Source organism: Stegostoma tigrinum, chromosome 24, assembly GCF_030684315.1.
Source record: "Stegostoma tigrinum isolate sSteTig4 chromosome 24, sSteTig4.hap1, whole genome shotgun sequence".
Lineage (NCBI taxonomy): Eukaryota > Metazoa > Chordata > Chondrichthyes > Orectolobiformes > Stegostomatidae > Stegostoma > Stegostoma tigrinum.
Window position 1 is genome coordinate 2600158 of NC_081377.1, and position 25083 is coordinate 2625240.

The 25083-nt window shown below is 42.4% G+C and overlaps 1 protein-coding gene across 3 annotated transcripts in view; it reads left to right on the forward strand.

The window, feature by feature from the left end:
* The window catches only part of trit1 (tRNA isopentenyltransferase 1), a 38032-nt gene extending 13093 nt beyond the window's left edge, over positions 1-24939 (forward strand). For 2 of the 3 annotated variants that reach the window (XM_048558365.2, XM_048558364.2), the window contains 5 exons: positions 4785-4894; positions 5169-5246; positions 9577-9686; positions 13796-13913; positions 20474-24939. In XM_048558365.2, coding sequence (XP_048414322.1) covers positions 4785-4894; positions 5169-5246; positions 9577-9686; positions 13796-13913; positions 20474-20589 — 532 coding nt within the window. In that variant the 3' untranslated portion in view covers positions 20590-24939. Of the gene's footprint in view, positions 1-4784; positions 4895-5168; positions 5247-9576; positions 9687-13795; positions 13914-19595; positions 19749-20473 lie in introns of all 3 variants that reach the window. The other variant, XR_007250182.2, reaches the window with a different exon arrangement.
* Positions 24940-25083: the final 144 nt, after the last annotated feature.

Sequence of the window (25083 nt, forward strand, 5' to 3'; positions counted from 1 at the left end):
TGCATGAAGAATGGAGGGAGTGAATGTAGAACGTGGTGGATGGGATACCAATCAAATGGGACGCTTTGTCTTGAATGGTGTTGAGCTTCTTCACTCTCTTTTGAGCTGCACCTATCCTGACAGGTTGTGTTCCGTGACTTTCCTGTCCTGTACCTTGTAGGTATTGGACAGGCTTTAGCAAGTCAGGCATTGAGTCATTCGCTGCAGCATTTCAAGCCTCTGGCCTGCTGTTGTAGCCACTATTTATACAACTGGTCAAGTTTAGTTCTGGTGGAAGGTAATCCCGCCCCCCCCCCCCCCACCCACCGTATGTCGACAGTGCCTTCAACAATGGCATTGCCATTGAACATCAAGGGGGGATGGTCAGATTCTGTTGTTGAAGATAGTCATTGACTGGAGCTTGTGTGATGTGCATGCCATTTGCACATATCTGTTGAGACCTGCATGTTGCCCCAGACGTACTACAGATGGACAGGGACTGTTTCAGTATCTGAGGTGTCACAGATGGTACCGAATTTTCACAACTCGTCATCCAACACCTAAATCTGATGATCCAATGATTTATTTTGTTGCTTTTTGTGTGATCCTGTGTATGCAAATTTCTTGAATCACAGCACCTTAAGTGTACTTTCATTGGCTGTGAGCACTTTGAGATGGTGTTGGGTGGTGGAAGGAGCTACATCTGTGCGTATTTGTTTTTGTCTAGGTTTCTGAAAGCAATATTTGAAATTATTGAGTTTTCCTCTCTAATAATTTTGGCCGATCAATTTAATTCCTTTTTTTGCTTTTTGTTTCCTCACCACTTCTGTCCATCCAACAATCCTTCCTTCAGCACTACCTGCTTCAGTTTTCATCATTGCATCAGCCTATCACTTAAGCGCCCATTTAGGTAAATGTCACTGCCTCAGGACACTCTGATCTCCTCAGTTTATCCAAATCATTTAGCTCGATACAAGGTGCGTTTTCCAAATATATGCTGACTATTTGATTTCACCTTTGCATCTGTTGACCAACTTTCTGTTGTATTGTGGACTCATGATAAATGTGCTCCGCTTTCCTCCCACAGTCCAAAGATGTGCAGGCTAGATGGATTGGCCATGCTAAATTGCCCGTAGTGTTCAGGGGTATGTGGGTTATATGGGGATGGGGATAGGTCTGGGTGGGATGCTTCAAAGAGCAATGTTGGCTTGTTGGGCCGAAGGGCCTGTTTCCACACTGTAGGGAATCTAATCTAATCTAATCTAAATCCCGACTATGTTAAGAAGAGCCAAGCTGTCAGATGCATGTTAAATGCATTCCTTTTCCTGAATGTTTTCGATCTCCTGACCAGTTTTTTTTCACTATAACTCCTTAAATTATGAAGCATAGAGTTATACAGCATGGAAACAGACTCATTGGTCCAACCAGTCCATGCCAAACAAAATCCCAAACTAACTAGTCCGGCCTGTCTGCTTCTGGCCCATATCCCTCCAAACCTTTCCTTTTTATGTACTTACCCAAATGTCTTTTAAACATTGTAATTGTACCCACATTTACTAATTCCTCCAGAAGATCATTCCATACGTGAACCACACTCTGTAAAAAAAACAAAAATTGTCCTTTATGTCTCTCTTTAAACCTCTGTCCTCTACCTTGAAATTGTGCCCCCAACTTGAAATCCCATGTCCTGGGGAAAAGACAACTACCACCTACTCTCTCTGTACCCCTTATTATTTTAGAAACTTCTGTAAGGTCACCTCTCAACCTCCTACACTCTGGTGAAAAGTGCCCCAGCCTCTCCAGCCCTTTTTTTTTATAACTCCAACCTTCCATACCATGACAGCTGTTTCTTCCCAATCGCCTGTTTCTGGGATAATAAATTTTGGAATGGGTGATCTTCCTTTATTTAGTCTGATTTAACTTAACTATTTACAAGGAAATGGTATTTGCTGTGATAGTGGCTGCACTTGTACATCTTCAACCAACACTTAGATTTTCCACCATAACTGTTCACATCTAAGTCTTATTATAATCCTCTGTCAGTTTAAATAGCAGGGGATTACATAGAATTATAGAATACCTACTGTGTGGAAACAGACCATTCAGTCCAGTGAATCCACGCTGCTTCTCCAAAGAGCATGCCCGCTATCCAATTCCTGCAACCTTGCATTTCCCATTGGCTAATCCACCTAACCTGCACATCCCTGGACACTGAACAATTTTGTGTGGCCAATCCACCCTAACCTACACATTTATAGACTTTGGACCTAGGGATGAGATCAGAGTTGGCTGGAGTGGGCTGCAACAGATCTTTTAGCAAGAAAGACAGTTGAGAAACATTGGTACATGTTTAAACAAATCAAGGAATTTTTCACCCTGGATCTTCACACTTGAGTCAACCCCAGATCCCATCTCAGGTTTTTTCTTATTGTCCCATCCAGTTCCACATGCAGTTTGCCTTGGTAAACATCATGCAGTCTTTCGCGGTACATAGGAGAGGGCCTTGTTGGTATTCACGTCTCTCTCACCCACAGGAAATCCATGCCCCTATCTCTCACGAATAACAAGGACTGAGTGTAGTAATGACTCCCAACAAAGTTCTATCCCAGCGAGGGTGAATGATTAATGAAAGAATTAATGATTAACCAAAGAAGTTAAGGTTGGTATAAAATTGAAAGAAAAACATACAATGCATGACAAAGATTAGTGGTAAACCAGAGGATTGGGAAAGTTTTAAAAGCCAACAAAAGATAAATGACAAAACAAAAAGAAAAAAATACCATGAGGGCAAACTAGCAAGTATTATAAAAAAAATGGACAGCAAATGGATAGTATCCAACTTTAAATATATAAAAAGGAAGTTACAGTGAGCACAGACCCCTTAGAGAATGAGACTGGGGAAGTAATGATCTACAAACCATGAAATGGCAGATGAGTTGAGTAAATATTTTGCATCAGTTTGTAAAACTAAGATTTTGCAACATAATTCATTCGGCCCATTGAGTCTACTCTGCTGTTTGATCATGGCTGATGTGTTTCTTAACTCCACTCTCCTGCCTTCTCCCTGTAACCCTTCATACCTTTACTAAATCAAGAACATATCAACTTCTGTCACAATGATTTAGCCTCCATGGCCATCTGCAGCAATGAGTTCCACACATTCGCCACCCTGTGGCTGAAGAAATTCCTCTCCATTTCAGTTCTAAAGTGTTGTCCCTTCACTCTGAGGCAGTGTCCTCAGCTCTTAGTCACAAGTGGAAACATCTTCTCCATATCCACTCTATCCACACAGTTCTCAGTAGTCTGGAGAATTCTTAAAGTCTGAGGACATTCCAGAGGATTGGAAAACTGCCAATACAGCATCTATATTCAAAAAGGGAGGGTGACGAAGAACAGGTAACTATTGACCAGTTAGCTTAACATCTGTTATTATGAAAAGTTTAGTGTCTATTATAAAGAATATAGTAGCAGCACATTTAAAAATACACAACATAATCAAGCAGAATCAGTACAGCATCATGAAGATAGAGAAGTGACTAACAGAAGAACGAGAGTTGGGATGGGAAGGCGGTCGAGTGTGGTGTTTCCAGGATGACAGCCTGTAACTATTGGAGTGCCACAGAGATCAGTGCTGGAGCCCAGTTATTTACAGTGTATATTAATGACTTGGATAAGGGAAGTGAATAGCCAGTGTTGTGGATGACAAATAGGTGGAAGACAATTGTACTACTGGCTAACAAAGTGTGGGGCTGGATGAACACAGCAGGCCAAGCAGCATCTTAGGAGCACAAAAACTGATGTTCCAGGCCTCGACCCTTCATCTAGGCCCGAAACGTCAGCTTTTGTGCTCCTAAGATGCTGCTTGGCCTTCTGTGTTTATCCGGCTCCACACTTTGTTATCTCATATTCTCCAGCATCTGCAGTTCCTATTATCTCTGATACAATTGGACTACTGGCCTTTTGCTTTCAAAGGAAAGATATACTGGCAGTGAACGCAGGCCATAGACAGTTCGCTATGTTGATTCAGGGTATGAGGAGTGATTGAGGACGTGGGCTTGTACTCCTTTAGAATTTAGAATAGGGTAGATGTAGAGATTTTGTTACCCTTGTGGGAGAGTCTAAGACCAGAGGGCATCATCACTTGATAAGGGGTCACATTTGTATGACAGAATATTTTTTTCTGAGGCTGTTGAATTCTTTACCACAGTGGGCAATCAAGGCTGGGTCGTTAAGTACATTCACGGCTGAGATTGTCAGATTTTTAATCACTAAGGGAATCAAAGGTTATGGGGAAAAGGCAGGAATATCAATTGGAGAATTATCAGATCAGGAGTGATCTCATTGAACGGTGGATCAGATTTGATGGGCCGAATGACCTACTTCTGTTCTTACAAAACAGTTGAGGGCTTGTAGTTGAGAGTTTTACGTGATGACAGTGCTGTCACAAACTGGCTGTATTGGAGTATTGTAAACTGAAGAAATCAGCTCGATCTGCATGGGCCATTGGAGATGTGAGTACATCTCTTTGTGAACAGCCCCACATCCTGCTCAACTTTCACTGCATTTTTGTTCTCCAGAACCATAAAATTATAAGCCATTGAATGATTTGTGAATACTTCTCCTTCTCCAGCAAGGAGAGACTATGTGAGAGGTGTTTCTCCACACCAGTGATTAAAAGCATGTGTCTCTAGTCCTCGAAAAATGTGCATGTGATGAATCATGCTGCTGCGCTGTCCTTTTTATTTTGGAAATTGGCAGATTATTGATTAACCCTTGTGTTTGGATCTTTTTCCATTGGGACACAGCCAGGACTACCAACATGGCATCTTTCAGTCAATTGGATTCAAGGAATTCCACGAATATCTGACCTCAAACAGCAGCTGCACTGAGACCAGGGAAAAGCTGCTGAACCAAGGTAACAATGGGTAAGCTGATATACCAGGTGTAGCGGAATACTGGGTTTGGTAATGTAGCTTCTATTTGATGAGCTGAGGAAAGCTCAAGAGTGGCACTGACTGAGTCAAATCTCAGTGGCAGCAATAGCACATGAGTACTGTAGGATTTCTGCAGTTAGGATTTAGCTGTGTTTGGGACATGGAAGAGCGTATTTGCACATTGATGATTCTGTCTCTGCAGTGTTTGGACGGAGTGTGTGACTGTTCTAATAACACCATGCCTTTCCCTGGCAGGTATTGCTGCACTCAAACAAGTCACAAAGCGTTATGCAAGAAAGCAAAACAAATGGGTCCGCAACCGTTTCCTAAAAAGTAAGTAGCAGAATGAGAACTCACGAACAAACCACTGGGCCTGGTTAGGATATAGACTCTGAGATCTACAGCACAGAAAAAGACCTTTCAGCCCACCGCATCCATGCCAATCATAAACAACCACCTAACTATTTTAATCCCATTTTCCAGCACTTGGTCCATTGCTTGTATGCTTTGGCATCACAAGTGCGCATCCAAACGCTTCTTAAATGTTACATGTGTTTCTCCCTTAACCACCCTTACAGGCAGTGAGTGCAAGATTCCTATGATGCTCTGGTGAAAATACCTTTCCTCACATCTCCTCAAAATCTATTACTCTTTCCTTGCAGTCAGTACCCTTAGTCATTGATCCCTCCATCGAGGGGAAATGTTTCTTCTGGTCTATCCTATGTACGCCCCTCGTGATTTTAAACGGCTGAAACATGTCGCCTGTCAATCTCTGCTCTAAGGAAAACAACCCAGTCTGGCCAATCACTCTTCATAATCAAAATTCTCCAGCCCAGGCAAAATACTGATAAATCTTCTTTGCACCCTCTTCATTGCTGTCACTTCCCTCCTATAATGTGGAATCCAGAACTGCACACAATACTCCAGCTGTTGATTAACCTAATGTTTTAAACAGTTCCAGTTCACCTCCCTTCTCCCTTTGATGTGAGGTGGCATGGTGGCTCAGGGGTTAGCACTGCAGCCTCATAGCACCAGGGACCCGGGTTCGATTACAGCCTCGGGCAACTGTGTGGAGTTTGCACGTTCTCCCCGTATCTGCGTGGGTTTCCTCCGGGTGCTCCAGTTTCCTCCCACAGTCCAAAGATGTGCAGGTGGATTGGCCATGCTAAATTGCCCATAGTGTTCAGGGGTGTGTGGGTTATAGGGGAATGGGTCTGGGTGGGATGCTGTAAGGGTAGGTGTGGACTAGTTGGGCTGAAGGGCCTGTTTCCACACTGTAGGGAATCTAATCTAATATAATCTAATCTAATCTAAACTCTGTGCCTCAGCTAATTAAGGTAAATACCCCATATGCCTTCTGAAACACTTTGTCTACCTGTGCAGATATCTGAAGGGACTGGTGTACATGCACATCAAGATCTTCTGATTGTTGGTGCTTCCCAAAGTCCTACCGTTCAACATGTATTCCCTTGCTTGGTTTGTCCTGCCCAAGTGCATCGTCTCGATTTTTATCTGGATTGAATTCCATTTGTCAATGATCAGCCCACCTAACCAGTCTGTCCATTTTCTCCTGTCATGAGTCAGCTCCTTTTGTGCTATTAAAGACCATTTATGCCTATTCAAAATTTGTACTGATGTGTGTAGTCCTAACTGATGCACTCCAATTAACTGCCAGTTTGTGCACTAATATTCCAAACTGAGACACATAGAAATTTCCATTCCAAATCAGAGTAGGCTGAGACTAACTGGAGGAAATCAATAATGAGAATTGCGGCAGAGTCATAAAGCCATAGAGTAATACAATCTGGAAACAGGCCCTTTGGCCCAAACTGGTCCATGCTGACCATGGTGCCTACGCAGCTAGTTCCAGTTGCCTGCTTTTGGTCCATATCCCTCTTAAACCCTTCCTATCCATGTCCCTATACAAATGTTTTTTTAAATGTTGCTATTGTACCTGCCTCAACCACTTTCTCAGTCAACCCATTCCATATACACACCACTCTGCGTGAAGTAGTTGCCCCTCTGGCCCTTCTTAAATCTGTTCCCCCTCACCCTAAATCTGTGCCTTCTAGTTTTCAAATCCCCATCCCCTGGGAAAAAGACTATATGCATTCAGCCAATCTATGCCTGTCATGATTTTGTACACCTCAATAAGGTCACCCCTCATTCCCCTACTTTCCAAGGAATAAAGTCCTGTCCTGGCCAACCTCTCCCTATAACTCGGGCCTACTAGATCTGGCAACATCCTCATAAATCTTCTTGGCACACATTTTCCAGTTTGACTATATCTTTCCTATAACAGGATGAGCAAAACTGTACACAATACTCCAAGCACGGCCTCTTGGTTACCTCTTACAAAAAAAAGCCAAAGATCTGTCAGACATGACTTCCCACACACACATCCATGCTGAGTATTCCCAATCAGGCCTGAACTGTCCAAATGTTGGTTGATCCTGGCCTTCAGTATTCTCTCCATAACTTGCCTACCAGAGATGAGACTTTTTTTTTGGTTGGTGTTAACTAAGTGGAAAGGAGTGAAAACATTTTCACCAGCAGTGAGACTAGTGGAATAGCTGTTGTAGAATATAACAAGGGCATGATGGCTGAATGATCTTTTGTGCTCTGTGATTCTGTGAGCTCTCAAAGTAGGATCTCTGCTAAGTGATAACAAGTGGTAAAGGTTATGATTGTTTTAAATGGACTGTTTGTAGAAGGACTGTTCATTGTTAATGTGAAATAAATTATCATAACTTGGAGATTGAGTAAAACTAAGACCAAGCAATAACTCGGAATGAGCTGATTTTCAGAACTTCAGAAAGAGATATTCTGGAAAGATTTACTGTGCAACAAGAAATAGACAGCAGTGGGAACAACTTAGACTATTGATATTGCCCAGAAAAATATACCCTGCTACAATGCAAGAACAGGTCAGCTATAATAAAATAGTGGGTGAAGAAAAAATTAATATCAAAAACAAAATTGAAGTGAATGACGGATGCTAAGTAAATCGACAGCAGACAATGGCAGAAATATTAGGAAAAATATTAAAGGAAACTGGACAAGCAGAAAGGAATATGGAAGTAAATAAATTATTCTGTTAGCGAGTTTTGAGAAGATTTGTAGCTCAGGTTGAGGTTCTGGATGTGAGTTTGCTCGCTGAGCTGGAAGGTTCATTTTCAGACGTTTCGTCACCATACTAGGTAACATCATCAGTGAGCCTCTGACGAAGCTTCGTCTGAGGCTCACTGATGATGTTACCTAGTATGGTGACGAAACGTCTGAAAACGAACCTTCCAGCTCAGCGAGCAAACTCACATCCAAACTATTCTGTAGATACACAATAAAAAAACGAAAAAAGCCACAGAGAGACAACAACAACTCTCAGTTAATCACAGCAAGATGCCAAATATTGAATAGCCACTTTTCCTTAATATTTTTCCAGGGAGACTAGCAGTTGAGTCCGGCATCAGAAGAAATAAAAACAAAATAAATAAAGGGAGGAGATAATTGAAAGGATAAAATCTCTGGCACAGATGGATTGTATCTGTGTACCTTTTTAAGTGAATAGATGGGGAAAAGGGAGAGATACCAAGTTATTAGAATTTCAGAAGGCATTTGATACAGGAGACTGAATTTTTTTAAAATTAAAACACATGGGATAACTGTACTGACATGGATTAATGATTGGCTAACAGACAGAAAACAGAATAGGGATAAATGGGTCATTCTTGGGTTGGCAGGCTCCAGCTGTTCTTAATATACATCAATGAATTGGAAGGGGAGTCCATGTGTAATATTTCCAAATATGTGGATGATACAAAGATAAATAGGATTGTGTGTTGTGAGGAATATGTAAAGCAGTTTCAAGAGGATTTGGACAGGCTAACTGGCTGGACAAGAACAAGGGAACTGGGATATAACATGGAACAATGTGAAAATTATCTGCTTTGGTAGGTGGAGCAGATATACAGACTATTTCTTAAATGATGGAAGGTCGGAAAGTGTAGATGTACAGTGGACCGTCAGTGTCCCAGCTGAAGGTTAATGTGCAGGTGCAGTGAGCAATCAAGAAGGCTAATGGGGTATTAGACTTTAATACAAGAAGATTTGAATATAGCTGCAAAGAAGCCTTACTTCAATTGTATAGGAGCTTGATTAGAGAAGTGTGAGCAGTTTTGATCACTTTATCTCAGGAAAGGTATTATTACCTTAGAGTCAGTGCAATGAAGATGGACCAGACTGGAAAGTTTCCCAGTTTGGTTGTCTAGAACCAGGGGCACACAGTTTATAAATAAGGAGGATGGCACTTGGGTCTGAAATGGCAAAATGTTTTTACTCGGAGCTTGTGAACCTTTGGAATTCTCTATCTCGAAGGGTTGTGGATGATCTGTCTTTGAGTATAGAGATTGATAGATTTCTGATTACTGTTGGCATACGGGGTTATGTGGATGGTAGAGTAAAAGACATTGAAGTGTTCGATCAATCATGGTTGTACCGAATGGCAGAGCAGGTGTGATGGCTGAGTGGACTATTCCTGTGTTTCTCACATTAGCAACTGGAAAGGGATGAATTTAAAACTAGCAGATGCTTAGCCATGTGAGGCCTGTCCTGTGAGATGACTACAGAGATTCTCTGACTACTTTTACATTGTTTTGTTTCCAAGGGCCAGGAGCTAATGTTCCTCCTGTATATGGTCTGGATGTGACTGATGTGAGCAAGTGGGAGGAAACCGTGCTGCATCCTGCATTGCAGATCCTTGAAAGCTGCTTAAAGGTACAGAGCACAGGAAGCATTGTTTGATGAGCAAAGTACAAAGCATTCTGTTTCAGCTGACCCATCGTTCCACATCCCTGAACTGTTTAAACCCTGCATCATTTGCTGTAACTGCCTGACTCTCAACTGGAAAATGTATTGAAGAAGGGAGTAAAGAAAGCTTTGGGCCCGAAGAATCAAAAACAGAGTTAAATATAAGATAGAAACAAACTTGATTTTAAAAAAAGTCCTCACTCTCATTATCTCTGCGTCCTGTGTCTTGTATCTTGAATCTAATCTAATCCAATCTAATGAAGAGAGGTTGAGTAGATTAGGATTATTTTCATACGAAAGATGGAGATTGAGGGGGGACCTGATAGAGGTGTACAAAATCATGAGGGGTATAGACAGGGTGGATAGCAAAAAGCTTTTCCCCACAGTGGGGGGCTCAATTACTAGGGGTCATGAGTTCAAAGTGAGAGGAGGAAAGTTTAACGGAGATATGCGAGGGAAGTTCTTTACACAGAGGGTGGTGGGTGCCTGGAACGTGTTGCCAGCGGAGGTGGTAGACGCAGACACGTTAGCGTCTTTTAAGATATATTTGGACAGGTACATGGATGGGCAGGGAACAAATGGACACAGACCGTTAGAAAATAGATGACAGATTAGACAGAGGATCTTGATCGGCGCAGGCTTGGAGGGCCGAAGGGCCTGTTCCTGTGCTGTAATTTTCTTTGTTCTTTGTTCTTTGTTCTAATCTAATATGTGTATTGAGCTGACAGTTGAAATTGAAAAGCCCAGAACACACACTGTCAACTTTGTTCCCTCTGTTAGAAGTGCTGCATCAATGGCAGAGCCATAGGGACAGCCACGAATTGGTCAGACTCATTTATACAGGAATAGACCCGAAAGAAAAAAAGACTTTTTAAGACAAAATTGGAAGAGGCCTTGGTTTTTTTTTAAGACCAAAAAGGGCAAGGATATTGCGTTAAACCTTTCTGAAGTAGTGATTTGGCCTCTTCTGAAGTATCATCTCCAATGCTGGGCATCAGACTTTGGGAAGAAAGTGGGCACAGATATTTAGTAGAATGGTGCCGTTGCGCTGTTAACCTTTGAATTTCTGCTTCTGAAAAGTTACCATTCCTTAGCTTCATTGTTCATTTTAGTTTACCTCTTACTGAAGTTGTTTTCAGAGAAACTGTACAATGCTGCTACGCCCTTAACTGTTGACTGTTACATTTGCATTGCTATCTACCATTGATGGTCTCTCACCCGTTTGCTTAACAAAAGTTGTATTTAACTCTGCCTTTAAAAATATTCAGGGACTCTGTTTTCACTACCTTTTCAGGAAAAGAGCCCCAGAATCACAACTCTCAAAACTATATGTGTAATTTCTGTAAATGGGGTAACCGTTGCTTTTCGATTCTCCCATAAGAGAAAACAACCTCTGATGAAGGGTCTAGACCCGAAACGTCAGCTTTTGTGCTCGTGAGATGCTGCTTGGCCTGCTGCGTTCATCCAGCTCCACACTTGGTTATCTCTCCACATGTACGCTGTCAAGACCCCACAGGATCCTAAAGGAGTCTTGTATGGAGTAAAAAATTGGCTGAACTTTGGCCTGAATGTCATGTTTTTGTGCTTTAATTCCCAGATAATTTCGTGGATAATGGAATCTTTTGGCGTCTCATTCAGTCCACCCACTGAATTTTTCCCCTGCCCTGTTCTTCTGCTATCTGCTCACAACTCATTTTTTTAAACTCTTCTGTTGTGAACTCACTGTTTAATTATTCTTTTTCTGTTTCCTGGAATTTATAGTCCTCCTTACTGCCAACAAAGTCCAAAGATGTGTATGTTAGGTGGATTAGTCATGGGAGATGCAAGATTACAGGGAATAATGTTAGGGAGATGTGGTTCTGGTTGGGATGCTCTTCAGAGGGCCCATGAGGACTCAGTGGGCTGAATGGCCTGCTTCTGCTCTGTAGGGATTATGTGATTCTGTGAATTAACTCATTATTTTCCTGTTATGCATTTTTTGCATTTTAATTTTCCATGGTTACTTCTCTGCGGTGCCGTACGCACTCTGTATTTAATATTTATATTACTTTAAACACGCATTAAATCCAATTAAGCCTTTAATCTGAGACTCTGTCAGCCTACTCGGTTAGATGCCAGAAAATCTCAGGGTACTGTTCAAAGAGCAGGGAATGTCTCCATTCTGGTCAATATTTATCCCTGATTCAAAATTACTAAAACCAAGAATTTTCTGGAAATCTGAAGCAAAAAGTGAAAAACAGCATCTGTGAAGCAAAAACAGAGTCAATGGAGCCATAGAGTCTTACAGCATGGAAACTGATCCTTTGGTCCAACCAGTCTATGCCAAGTGTAATCCCAAACTTAACTAGTCCCACCTGATTGATCCCGGCCCATAACCCTCCAAACCTTTCCTATTCATGTACTTATCTAAGCATCTTTTAAACATTGTAATTGTGCACACCCATCACTTCCTCAGGAAGTTCATTCCACACATTCTCATCACCCTCGGTGTAAAAGATTTATTTTTCAGTGACTATTCTTCAGAACAAATAATGTAGCGTTACTGGAGCCAAAACGTAAACTCTGTTTCTGTCTCCACAGATGCTGGCCAACCTGCTAAGTTTCTGATTTGTTTTGTCTGATTATTAGCAGTGTTGTGACAGCAGCTAGTGTGAACACATTAGCAGGCTGCATTTCCAGCACTGCAAAAGCATTATAGAGATTCTGTTGTAGTGACAGGTATTATGTAAATGCAAGCTTTTCGTTCTCTGAATATTACAGCTATTCCCTGACTCTGCTCATAGAATCATGAACTGCACAGAAGGAGGCCATTTGGTCCATTGTATTTGAGCTGACTGAAGGGAAATCCACCTAATCGCGTTTAGCCCACCCCACCAATAGCCATGCACATTTCCTTTTCAATAATAATTCAATTCCCTTTTGAAAGCCTCGATTGAACCTCCGGCAGTAGACTGTAGGTGGTAATCACTCACTGCAAGGAAAACCTCATTCTGTATTCATTTTATTTTGTTATTTACCTTAAACCTGAGCATTGAGCCCTTAATCCTCCCGCCAATGTGAGTTTCTCCCCATCGACTGTGTCCAGTCCCCTCTATCAAACCTCCTCTCAACCTCTACTTTCTCTTCTCCAAGGCAAACAGTGCCAACGCCTCCAATCTATCTATGCAACTGAAGTTTCTCATCCCTGAAACCATTCTTGTGAATCTTTTCTGCCCTCTCTCTAATGACTTTACGTGCTTCATAAGGTGCAGTGTCCAGAAGTGGACACAGTATTCACAAGCTGAGGCCGAACGAGTGCTTATAAAAGTTCATTGTCTTTTGTTTCTGTTGCTGAAGCTTCAAAACACCATACGATTTATTAACTATTCTCTTGACCTGTGGTGCATTCTCTATAACCAGATACAGATTCTATAGACTCTTCAAAATAGATTATTAACATAGAAACGTAGAAGATAGGAGCAGGAGGAGGCCATTCACTTCTTCAAAATTTTCCGAAGAAGGGTCTAGGCCCGAAATGTCAGCCTTCCTGCTCCTCCGATGCTGCTTGGCCTGCTGTGTTCATCCAGCTCTACACCTTGTTATCTCAGATTCTCCAACATCTGCAGTTCCTCCTATCTCTTTCTGGTTTTGTTGTAGTTTTCAGTAAATGCCACCTAACTGCCACTTTCTCTGAATTTTCTCTTGATGTTTTGTCCTCCTGGGTTGGAGAAATGCATGTGAGAATCTGTCTGAGTTCTCCTTTTTGCTAATGTGTGTGTTTGTGGGATGTTACGATATTGGATCACCTAATTTATAATCGGTACTGTATCTACTATTTGGTTAAGTTTTCCAATAGTTAGGGTATTCTAAGTTCCTCTTTCTTTTGTGTGTATTTTAATTATATTGTTTAAATAAATTGTGTTTTGCTTCCCATCAGATTGTTTGACCAGTTGCATTGCATCTGGAACACGTTAGTTCACATCTCAAAATAAGAAAACATTAAGGTCTAGGCTACCTTCTAAAAATATTTGAGGGGTTCTGGTCTGGCCCATAACACATTTCACTTTCTATTTGAATGCTGCTCCCTTTGTTTTCAGGGAGAGGAGCCCCCAGTATTGCCTTTAACCGTGGAATGTGACCAAAATGAGGAGAAGAGGAAACGGCACGTGTGTGAATTGTGTGACAGGATCATCCTGGGTGACCGGGAATGGAAGGGTAAGGATTAGTTGTAATTATGTTTCATAATGAATGAGAAGAGTAAAGGGTATGAGGGAGAGTCTGTCTATCTCTCTGGTGGAACTTTGAGTGGAGACAATTCAGTAATACTATCATCTGATACTTACCGCATATAGGCTAGGAGTTTTTGGTGGTCTCCTTGTTATTAACCTTTTTCTCTTTGACTAATGCTCATTCTTCTCTTAAATCAAACAAAGAACTGGAGATGTTGGAAATCTGAAATAAACACAGGAATAGCTGGAGAAACTCAACATTTTTCTCTCCACAAAAGCTAACATTTTGGACTGATTCCTGAAGAACGTTACTGGGCTCTCAACGTTAACTGTTTTCTCTCCACAGAAGTTGTCAGACAGTTTCTGAGTTTCTCCAGTAGGTTCTGTTCTTATTTCACTCTTTCCTTGGTAACTTTTGGCAATATCTACCTGTGTATGAAGTTGGAAAGTGACTCTGCTTCACCATATTGACATCCAGCCTGCATGGCAAACAGAAAACAGAGGAAAGCCAATAGTGTATTGGGAAGTTGATTGTTGGCCACTTCCCATTTACTAGGTCCTGACACTAATTGACGTCAGTGCCACCATACCTGCCAGTTCCCAACATAAATGATCAAACTTATCCCAGATTGGCAATGGGCAAGGCTCCGGTCTGAATGGTAGACATCAATGTTGAGGAAACCTCAGTGCTACACTGAGAGCTTTCATTTACCTGGTGCCTCCAGTGAATATACTCGTATTTTGTTCAGTAGTATATCAAAATGTGCTAGATAAATAGAAAATCAACCTAAGCCACATCAGGAATCACTGGGGTAAATGACCAAATATGAAATTTTAAGGCAAAGTTGGCGAGACAGATGGAGGGAAAAGTACAAGGAGTTAAATCGAGAACCTTAAGGCAGAGCTAAAAGTACAGCTCCAATGGAATGGTTTACGTCAGGGATGTATGAAAATTACAACAGATACCCAAGTTCTAGGGTTGGAGGAGATCATGGAAGGATTTTGAAGTAAAAGTCTAAAAGATGTTTGAAATTGAGGCTTCACTGAACTGAGACTCAGTGTAGGTCAGCAAGCACAGGACTGATGGATAAATATTAGGTACAAGTTTGGATATAGAAGCAGATGTTTAGATGACTCGAGATTATGCAGGGTAGAATATGGGAGACCAGTAAGGAGGCATGACAAGGGTCAAACATAGAACATTACAGCACAGTACAGGCCCTTCGGCCCTTGATGTTGTGCCGACCTGTCACACCGATCTGAAGCCCATCTAACCTACACTATTCCATGTACGTCGATATGCTTGTCCAATGATGACTTAAATGTACCTAAAGTTGGCGAATCTACTACCATTGCAGGCAAAGCGTTCCTTACTACTCTCTGAGTAAAGAAACGACCTCTGACATCTGTCCTATATCTTTCACCCCTCAATTTAAAGCTATGCCCCCTCGTGCTTGCCGTCACCATCCTAGGAAAAAGGCTCTACCTATCCACCGTATCAAACCCTCTGATTATTTTATGTGTCTCAATTAAGTCACTTCTCACCCTTCTTCTCTCTAACGAAAACAGCCTCAAGTCCCTCAGTCTTTCCTTGTAAGACCTTCCCTCCATACCGGGCAACATCCTAGTAAATCTCCTCTGCACCTTTCGAAAGCTTCCACATCCTTCTTATAATGCAGTGACCAGAACTGTACGCAATACTCCAAGTGCAGCCACACCAGAGTTTTGTACAGCTGCAGCATAACCTCTTGGTTCCAGAACTCGATCCTTCTATTAATAAAAGCTAAAACACTGTATGCCTTCTTAACAGCCCTGTCAACCTGGGTGGCAACTTTCAAGGATCTGTGTACATGGACACCTAGATCTCTCTGCTCATCTACACTACTAAGAATCTTACCATTAACTCAGTACTTTGCCTTCCGGTTACTCCGACCAAAGTGCATCACCTCACACTTGTCTGCATTAAACACCATTTGCCACCTCTCAGCCCAGCTCTGCAGTTTATCTATGTCTCTCTGCAACCTACAGCATCCTTCGTCACTATCCACAACTCCACCGACCTTGGTGTCGTCTGCAAATTTACTAACCCGTCCTTCTACGCCCTCATCCAGGTCATTTATGAAAATGACAAACAGCAGTGGACCCAACACCGAACCTTGCGGTACACCACTAGTAACTGGACTCCAGGATGAACATTTCCCATCAACTTCCACCGTCTGTCTTCTTTCAGCAAGCCAATTTCTGATCCAAAACCTGGACATAACACATGGGGGTTCAGCAGCAGATAGCTTGCATGAGTGAGGGTGGGCCATGTGATTGCAGATAGTATTCGGCATTGTTATTTAATGTGTGGGTATGTGCTGGTAAGCTCAACGCTGAGGTTAAGTATGAATTCAAGTTGAGTAGTCAAATTTAGCCTCAGCTTTGCTAGGGAGAGGGATGGACTCCATAGCTAGGGGGCACATTTAGTGAACAACAATGACAGTGATGTTGCACTTGCCAGTTTAATTGGCGAAAATTTCATTCCTTTCAGTATTGTATGTGTACAAGCAGTGCCGGTGATTATAGAGACAGCAGAGACATGGTGTTGTTAGAGCTGGGTGATGTTAGCATACACATGGAAACTGACTGTTTTCAGACAGTATCACCTAGGCGTAGTTGAGAAATAGGAGAGGTCCAGGCATAAATCTTTGAGAGATACCAGTGAAGAAGCAGAAGAAAAGCTCATAGAATCGTACAGTAGAGAAGAGGCCCTTAGGCCTATAAAGGCTGAACTGTCAAAACAACATTAAATCTACATTAGTCCTACCTTCCGGCACTAGACCCATAGCTTTGAATGTTTTGATATTTCATGTGCTCATCCGTGTAGTTTTTGAAGGTTGTGAGATTTCCTGCCTCAATTATCCTCCCAGGGAGCGCATTCCGGATCCGCACCACCCTCTGAGTGAAAAATGTTCTCCCCAAAATGCCTCTAAACCTCCTGGTTTTCACCTTAAAATGTTACCTGGGAGATCGCATTCAAAGAGCAGGATGACCAGGATCAGTGAGAGGCGAAAATGGCCTCTTTATTGTGCATTGACAGCAGCATGATGTAGGGTGAAATAGATTCACAAAATCATAGCTCAAACGCAGCCATTTTGTACAGAATTCAAGCATACATGAACATTCTAACACTTGAGTGTTGAGCAGTAAATATTGTACAAGAACAGTTTTGCAGGAAATCGGAGATGGTTTAAATATTTGCTAAATGTTACCGTTTATTGCTGAGTGTTCATGGTTATTTTAATGAGATTAGAGTGTCTGTCTGAGATAACAAGGTGTAGAGCTGGATGAACACAGCAGGCCAGGCAGCATCAGAGGAGCAGGAAAGCTGATGTATTGGATCGAGTCCCTTCCTCGGTGTCTGAATGGTTTGTTCTTGTGTAATTCAAAAGGTGTTAGTTGCGTTATTTTCAAGGTTAGAATTTTAAAGTTAGAGAAAGATTTTTTTTTAAATAAAAGTCTGGGTTTCCAACAGTTTTGGTAATCTATTTACTATCGCTTGTTAGTTAGTTTCATGGTTGCATCCATCTGTGGGTTCTATTTACTTTTGTTCATTTGCTCACTTGCTCGCTCACTCACTCATTCAGTTTCGTGATTACATCTGTTGGAGTGGTGCTATCAGTTTCATTCATTCATTCAAGGCCGCGAGGTTTGGGATATAGTGCTATTAGTAAGTTTTAAGGATTGCTTGCAGACACTACATAGCGTTTGTTAGTTTTATTGGTGGGGTAAAATTTTCTTATATACATGTTGATTAAAAACTTGGGACAAGAACCTTGTTACATAATGTACAGGAAAAGTCTGCAAGGAAGTAACATTTTACTTTAAAGGAAGAGGCTAATCCAGTTATCACCTTGGAATGATACTTGAAACCACTCTGGCTGGAGGGGCTCTGATAAAGGGTTTGGTTTTAAGCACCTGTTCACAGTTAGATTTTAACATCAAACAACACTGTTTTTGGTGTGGGGGATGTAAAAAGGCTCCATCCTGTAGCGTCTGTGCAGTTTTGTTCGCTGTCGCATCTGACTGCACCTTTGAATGGGGTGTTGGTCTTGTTAAATGGGGTTCTTTACGTCGCGCATTGTGCATGTCTACACTTTGAAGTGGAGCGTAACGATAACTTCAAGCAGTTGTAATCTGATACGGTAGTGAGCTCCTGAATTAGTTTGAAGGGGCGGTGGCTGGTACATGGAAATCTGCAGTTGGCATTGTAACCACAAATTAATGGATTAATAGACATGATTTATGAATTTATATTAAAAGTTGATAATGGACGTGAATTCTTATATATCACCTCCTCATGATTGACAATCAACTAAGGGGAACAGCTGCTTCGTGTTTTTCTTTCCATGACCTTCATAATCTTACACACCCCTGTCAGGACCCCCTCAACTCCAAAGAAAACAACTTGAGCTTATCCAGCCTCTCTTCATAGCTAAAATGATCCATCCCAGGCAACATCCTGGTGAATCTTCTCTGCACCCCATCCAGTGCAATCACGTCATTCCTGTGGAGCGGAGACCGCAACAGCTCCATCATAACCTCCCTGTTCTCATAATTTGTGCCTTGACTGACAAAGACTATTGTCCTGTATGTCGCCTTAACTATCCTAGTAATCTTCCCGGTCACCTGTGAACAAACATCTACGACCTCTCTGTTGCAGTGAACATCCTTCTATCCTGTAGTCAATTAATACTCCATTATTACTCTCTTGTTACTTCTTCCAAAGTGCGTCACCTCATGTTTATTAGGGTTAAATTCCATCTGCCACTGATCTACCTAACTGACCAACCCATTTATATCCTCCTGTAATTTAAGATGATCTTCCTCACTGTCAACCACATAGCCAATCATCGTGTCGTCCACAAATTTAATTATCTTTCCCCACCCCACGCACACACTTGAGATATGTCTTGTGTTTGTTTGTGTGTGTGTGTGTATATATATATATATATATATATAGTGTGCACGCTCACGCGCACACACCATGAACCCAGCACGCATCACCGTGGTATGCCGTCACACGCAGTCTACCACCAGCCGCTGTCTCCTGCCACAGAGCCAAATTTGGATCCAACCTGCCAATTTACCCTGGATCCCATGTACTTGTACAGTCTCCCGTGTGGGACTTTGTCAAAGGCTTTGCTAGCATCCGTGTAGATATTCCCAACCACCCTCACCCACACGAGGTGATTGTTTAGCTATAGCTGGATAGATTCGAGTGGACTGGGAGAGAGCAGTCCTCTGCAGTTGGACAGTAATGGAGAGGTGTTGGAGGAGGCTGTCATGTTCAACCCTGTTGAAGAATTGCACACAGGTAGAGAAGGGTGAGGAGGGTTAATTTGCCTTTGTCTCTGTCACACACATTGTCATTTGTGGCTTTGGTCAGAGCTGTTTCTGTAGTATTGTGAAGGCTTTTATTTAACAAGACTTTCTTCCGCCACATGACTCTCTCTCTGCAAACTAGTGATCAAATTGGAACATAGGGACAGAAGTGGGTATTCAGCCCCTCGAACCTGTTCTACCACTCATTGAGGTGATGGCTGCTCTGTGGCCGAACTCCGTGTACCTGTCTTTGGTCAATATCCTTTAATATCTTGGCTTAACACAAATTTATTTATCTCAGATTAAAACATAACCACCAATCCAGCTTCCACTGCCATTTGTCGAAGAGTTACAAATCTTGACCTTCGTGAAGAATTGATTTGTAACATCTTTCCTGAACAGTCTGCCTCTAATTCTCATACTGTGCCTCCTAGCTCTAGGATCCCCAATGAATGTAAGTAGTTTACCTTTAGTTATCCTGTCTTTTCCTGTTAATATCTTGAATACTTTGACCAGATCACCCTATCACCTTCTAACCCCCGAGAAAACATGTCTAATTTGTATAACAAAAACAGAACTTGCTGGAAAAGCTCAGCAGGTCTGGAGCATCTGTGGAGGGAAATCAGTTATCATTTTAGGTCCAGTGACCCTTCTTCAGAATGCCTTCTCTCTACAGATGCTGACAGATCTGCTGAGCTTTTCCAGCAATTTCTGTTTTTGTTTCTGATTTACAGCATCTACAGTTCTCTCACTTCTAATTTGTATAGAGCCATACAGCACGGAAACAGTCCCTTTGGTCCAACCAGTCCGTGCCGAACATAATCCCAAGCTGAGTTAGTCCCACCTGCCTGCTCCTGGCTCATATCCCTCCAAACATTTCCTATTCATATATCCATCCAAGTGTCTTTTAAATGTTGTAATTGTACCCACATCCACCACTTCCTAAGGAAGTTCATTCCACACACGAACCATCCTTGGTGTAATAGCCTGGATTGTCCTCCCTCCACGGCAAGGTATCTTCCTAAGATTTGGTGCCCAGATCTGCGCACAGCACCCCAAGTAAGATCTAACCAGGTTTTGTGCACCCTATCTGGGTTTCTGTATGTCTTGCTTCTTAAATTGAAGTTATTGAGACTTAGAGTTTACAGGGTCATTAATATTGGTTTGTTCATCTTTCAGCTCACCTCAAATCCAAGAATCACCAGTACCATTTAAAGAGGAAGAAGAGGACTGAGGCACAATTAAATACACAAAGCTCTTCTGACATCAGCAGAAATATCCCACAAGATGCGTAGAATTTCCAGTGTTCACCGCTGTGTCGCAGTCTATCCCGGGATATGATGAAACTTGTCTGGATGGTGCGATGCAGGGACTGAGCCTTGGCTGTGTACTGTGACTTACTGTTGAGTCTGCAGCACAGCTTGATGTGAACTGGAGACACTGGCATCAAGAAGCCTCTGCTACTGCCTCTGTTGCTGTCTGTCTACTGGTTCACCACAGGTTGCAGAGGAATTGATTTCAGTTTTGTTTCTAAATTGTGTGCTGTCAGAGCTTCCTGCTAGTAGGGAGATTTCATGATTTTATTGAAAGTTGGAGACTTGTGATTTGGGGTTGGACAGATGCCCGAAGGATTTTCACATCTTCCCTGTGACTGCACCCCCTGGTCAAAAGCATATCTCCAATATTGGTACCAACTAACAAAACAAAAGGGTTCAAAGAAAATTAAAAGGAAAGAACAATAGTTTTTATAAAACCAATGATTTTTCTGATGTCTTTGCTCCCAGTGATGGAGAACAATCTTTAGTTGATAACTTTACCCTGATGACAGGCAGCAGTAGGGGCAAAGAACAAAGAAAATTATAGCACTGGAACAGGCCCTTCGGCCCTCCAAGCCTGCGCCGATCAAGATCCTCTGTCTAACCTGTCATCTATTTTCTAAGGGTCTGTGTCCATTTGCTCCCTGCCCATCCATGTACCTGCCGAAATATATCTTAAAAGACGCTAACGTGTCTGCGTCTACCACCTCCGCTGGCAACGCGTTCCAGTCACCCATCACCCTCTGTGTAAGGAACTTTCCATGCATATCTCCCCTAAACTTTCCTCCTCTCACTTTGAACTCATGAGCCTGAGTAATTGAGTCCCCCACTCTGGGGAAAAAGCTTTTTGCTATCCACTCTGTCTATACCCCTCATGGTTTTGTAGACCTCAATCAGGTTCCCCCCTCAATCTCCGTCTTTCTAATGAAAATAATCCTAATCTACTCAACCTCTCTTCATAGCTAGCACCCTCCGTACCAGGCAACATCCTGGTGAACCTCCTCTGCACCATCTCCAAAGCATCGACATCCTTTTGGTAATGTGGCGACTAGAACTGTACACAGTACTCCAAATGTGGCTGAACCAAAGTACTATACAACTGCAACATGACCTGCCAACTCTTGTACTCAATACCCCGCCCAGTGAAGGAAAGAATGCCATATGCCTTCTTGACCACCCGATTGACCTGCGTTGTCACCTTCAGGGAACAATGGACGTGAATACCCAGATCTCTATGTTCACCAATTTTCCCCAGGACTTTTCCATTTACTGAATAGTTCGCCCTTGAATTTGATCTTCCAAAATGCATCACCTTGCATTTTCCTGGATTGAACTCCATCTGCCATTTATCTGCCCAACTCGCCAGTCTATCTATATTCTGTTGTAATCTCTGACAATCCCCTTCACTGTTTGCTCCTCCACCAATCTTAGTGTCATCTGCAAACTTGCTGATCAGACCACCTACACCTTCCTCCAAATCATTTACGTATATCACAAACAACAGTAGTCCCAGCACAGATCCCTGTGGAACACCACTGGTCACAGGTCTCCAATTTGAGAAACTCCCTTCTACTACTACTCTCTGTTTCCTGTTGCCTTGCCATGTTTTTTTATCCATCTAGCTAGCACACCCTGGACCCCATGTGACTTCACTTTCTCCATCAGCCTACCATGGGCAATCTTATCAAACGCCTTACTGAAGTCCATGTATATGACATCTACAGCCTTTCCCTCATCAATCAACTTTGTCACGTCCTCAAAGAATTCTATTAAGTTGGTAAGGCATGACGTTCCCTGCACAAAACCATGTTGCCTATCACTGATAAGCCCATTTTCTTCCAAATGGGAATAGATCCTATCCCTCAGTATCTTCTCCAGTAGCTTCCCTACCACTGATGTCAGGCTCACCGGTCGATAATTGCCTGGATTATCCTTGCTGCCCTTCTTAAATAAGGGGACAACATTAGCAAGTCTCCAGTCCTCCGGGACCTCACCCGTGTCTAAGGATGCTGCAAAGATATCTGTTAAGGCCCCAGCTATATCCTCTCTCTCTTCCCTCACAACCTGGGATAGATCCCATCCGGACCTGGGGACATGTCCACCATAATGTCTTTTAGGATACCCAACACTTCCTCCTTCCTTATGTCAACTTGATCTACAGTAAGCAAACATCTATCCCTAACCTCAACATCTGTCATGCCCCTCTCCTTGGTGAATACCGATGCAAAGTACTCATTAAGAATGTCACCCATTTTCTCTGACTCAGAGCATAACTTTCCTTCTTTGTCCTTAAGTGGGCCAATCCTTTCTCTAGTTACCCTCTTGCTCTTTATATATGAATAAAAGGCTTTGGGATTTTCCTTAACCATGTTTGCCAGTAATATCTCATGTCCTCTCTTAGCCCTCTTAATCCCTTTTTTCAGATTTGCTCTACATTCCCGATATTCTTGCAAAGCTTCGTCTGTCTTCAGTCACCTAGACCTCATGTATGCTTCCTTTTTCCTCTTGGCTAGTCTCACAATTTCACCTGTCATCCATGGCTCCCTAATCTTGCCATTCCTATTCCTCATTTTCACAGGAACATGTCTCTCCTGCATGCTAATCAACATCTCTTTAAAAGCCTCCCACATATCAAATGTAGATTTACCTTCAAACAGTTTCTCCCAATCTACATTCCTCAGAACCTGCTGAATCTTGGTATAGTCGGCCTTCCCCCAGTTTAGTACTCTTCCTTTAGGACCACTCCCATCCTTGTCCATGAGTATTATAAAACTTACGGAATTGTGTTCGCTATTTCCAAAGTAGTCCCCTACAGTAATATCAACCACCTGGCCGGGCTCATTCCCCAACACCACAACCAGTATGGCCCCTTCCCGAGTTGGACTACATACATACTGCTCTAGAAAACCCTCCAGGACACACCTTACAAATTCTGCTCCATCTTGACCCCTAACACTGAGTGAATCCCAGTCAATGTTGGGAAAATTAAAATCTCCCATCACTGCCACCCTGTTTCTCCTACACCTTTTCATTATCTGTTTACATATTTGTACCTCTATTTGTACCTCACTGTTGGGAGGCCTGTAGTACAGCCCTAGCATTGTTACTGCATCCTTCCTGTTTCTGAGTTCTACCCATATTGCCTCACTGCTTGAGTCCTCCATAGGGCCCTCCTTCAGTAAATATGACTGCTCCTGGCTTATATCCCTCCAAACATTTCCTATTCATATATCCATCCAAATGTCTTTTAAATGTTGTAATTGTACCCGCATCCAACATTTCCTCAAAGTTCATTCCACACACGAACCATCCTTGGTGTAATAGCCTGGATTGTCCTCCCTCCACGGCCAACACAGCAGCCACCGTGACTCAGTCTGGATAACGTTCTGCTCGTCAGCTGCAGCCATCTTCCTGTTGTTACCGGTCTCACTTGACAAACACTGACACACAACTGGCAACAGAAAGAGTGTGATCTCTCATCTTAACCCAAGAGAAAATATCGTCACAAGAAATAATCAACTTTACTTGGAAATCATGTCTGTCACAATAAATTGAGACATTTGGCATGGCCATCAATTCCACCCAGTGTATTATTGCATTTCCAGTCTAAGGTGAATACAATTCCACACATTACAGAGTAACAGGAATTGTCAGTTACCATATTGAGTAATTACTCTGTCAATTACACTTGGCATACAGAGGAACACAGCCTTGATAATGGGCCTAGGGTCCAAATCACTGATGGCAACTGAGGACAAGGCCAAATCTGGAAAGTCATTGTGGCCTGTGCTCTTGTGGCTGAACTCAAAGTATCTCCTTGTTCCAAATGGAGAGACCGCGATCTCCCTGAATGAATTACTTTTATTATTACACTGCATTCTTTCAGAAATGTTCAACTGCACAGTTCGTGACAATTGACAGCAGGTTTTCATTATGTACAGGAATGGGGTTTTGTTCCGTTCCAGTTTGGTGCTGTATATGCTGACTGTACAATTAGCCACACAGACTGAGCCCATTCCAGACAGTTCACTTACAAAGCTATTCCGGTTATTTCGAAGGTGGATCGTGACTGTTTTATATCCTGCTGGGGAGCCCTCGCTCTGCTTTCAAGAGTGTCCCCCTAGATTCACACAGAATATGAAGCAGCAGCAGTTAAAACACTATTTTTATTCAACCCATGCCTTTGAATTTTGCCAATATATCAGTTTGGGCCTCACTTTCATGTCTGGATTCAAAACTTAATCCTGTGGCAGGATTCTCAAGACGCTGTTTTGGAATTTTGGCATCAGTTCTGGCTCAAATGTTTCCTGAATAAACAACCTTAACAAGTTAACTGTGTCATTGCCACATCAATGTGCTGCATCTGACTTTTTATTACCGCTCGCACTCTCACTGTACAGCTTTTCCCATCTTATTTCTGAGCACCATTCTGTGAGCTCCTCCCTTTCTGATGCCTTCGCTGCGTTGGAGGGA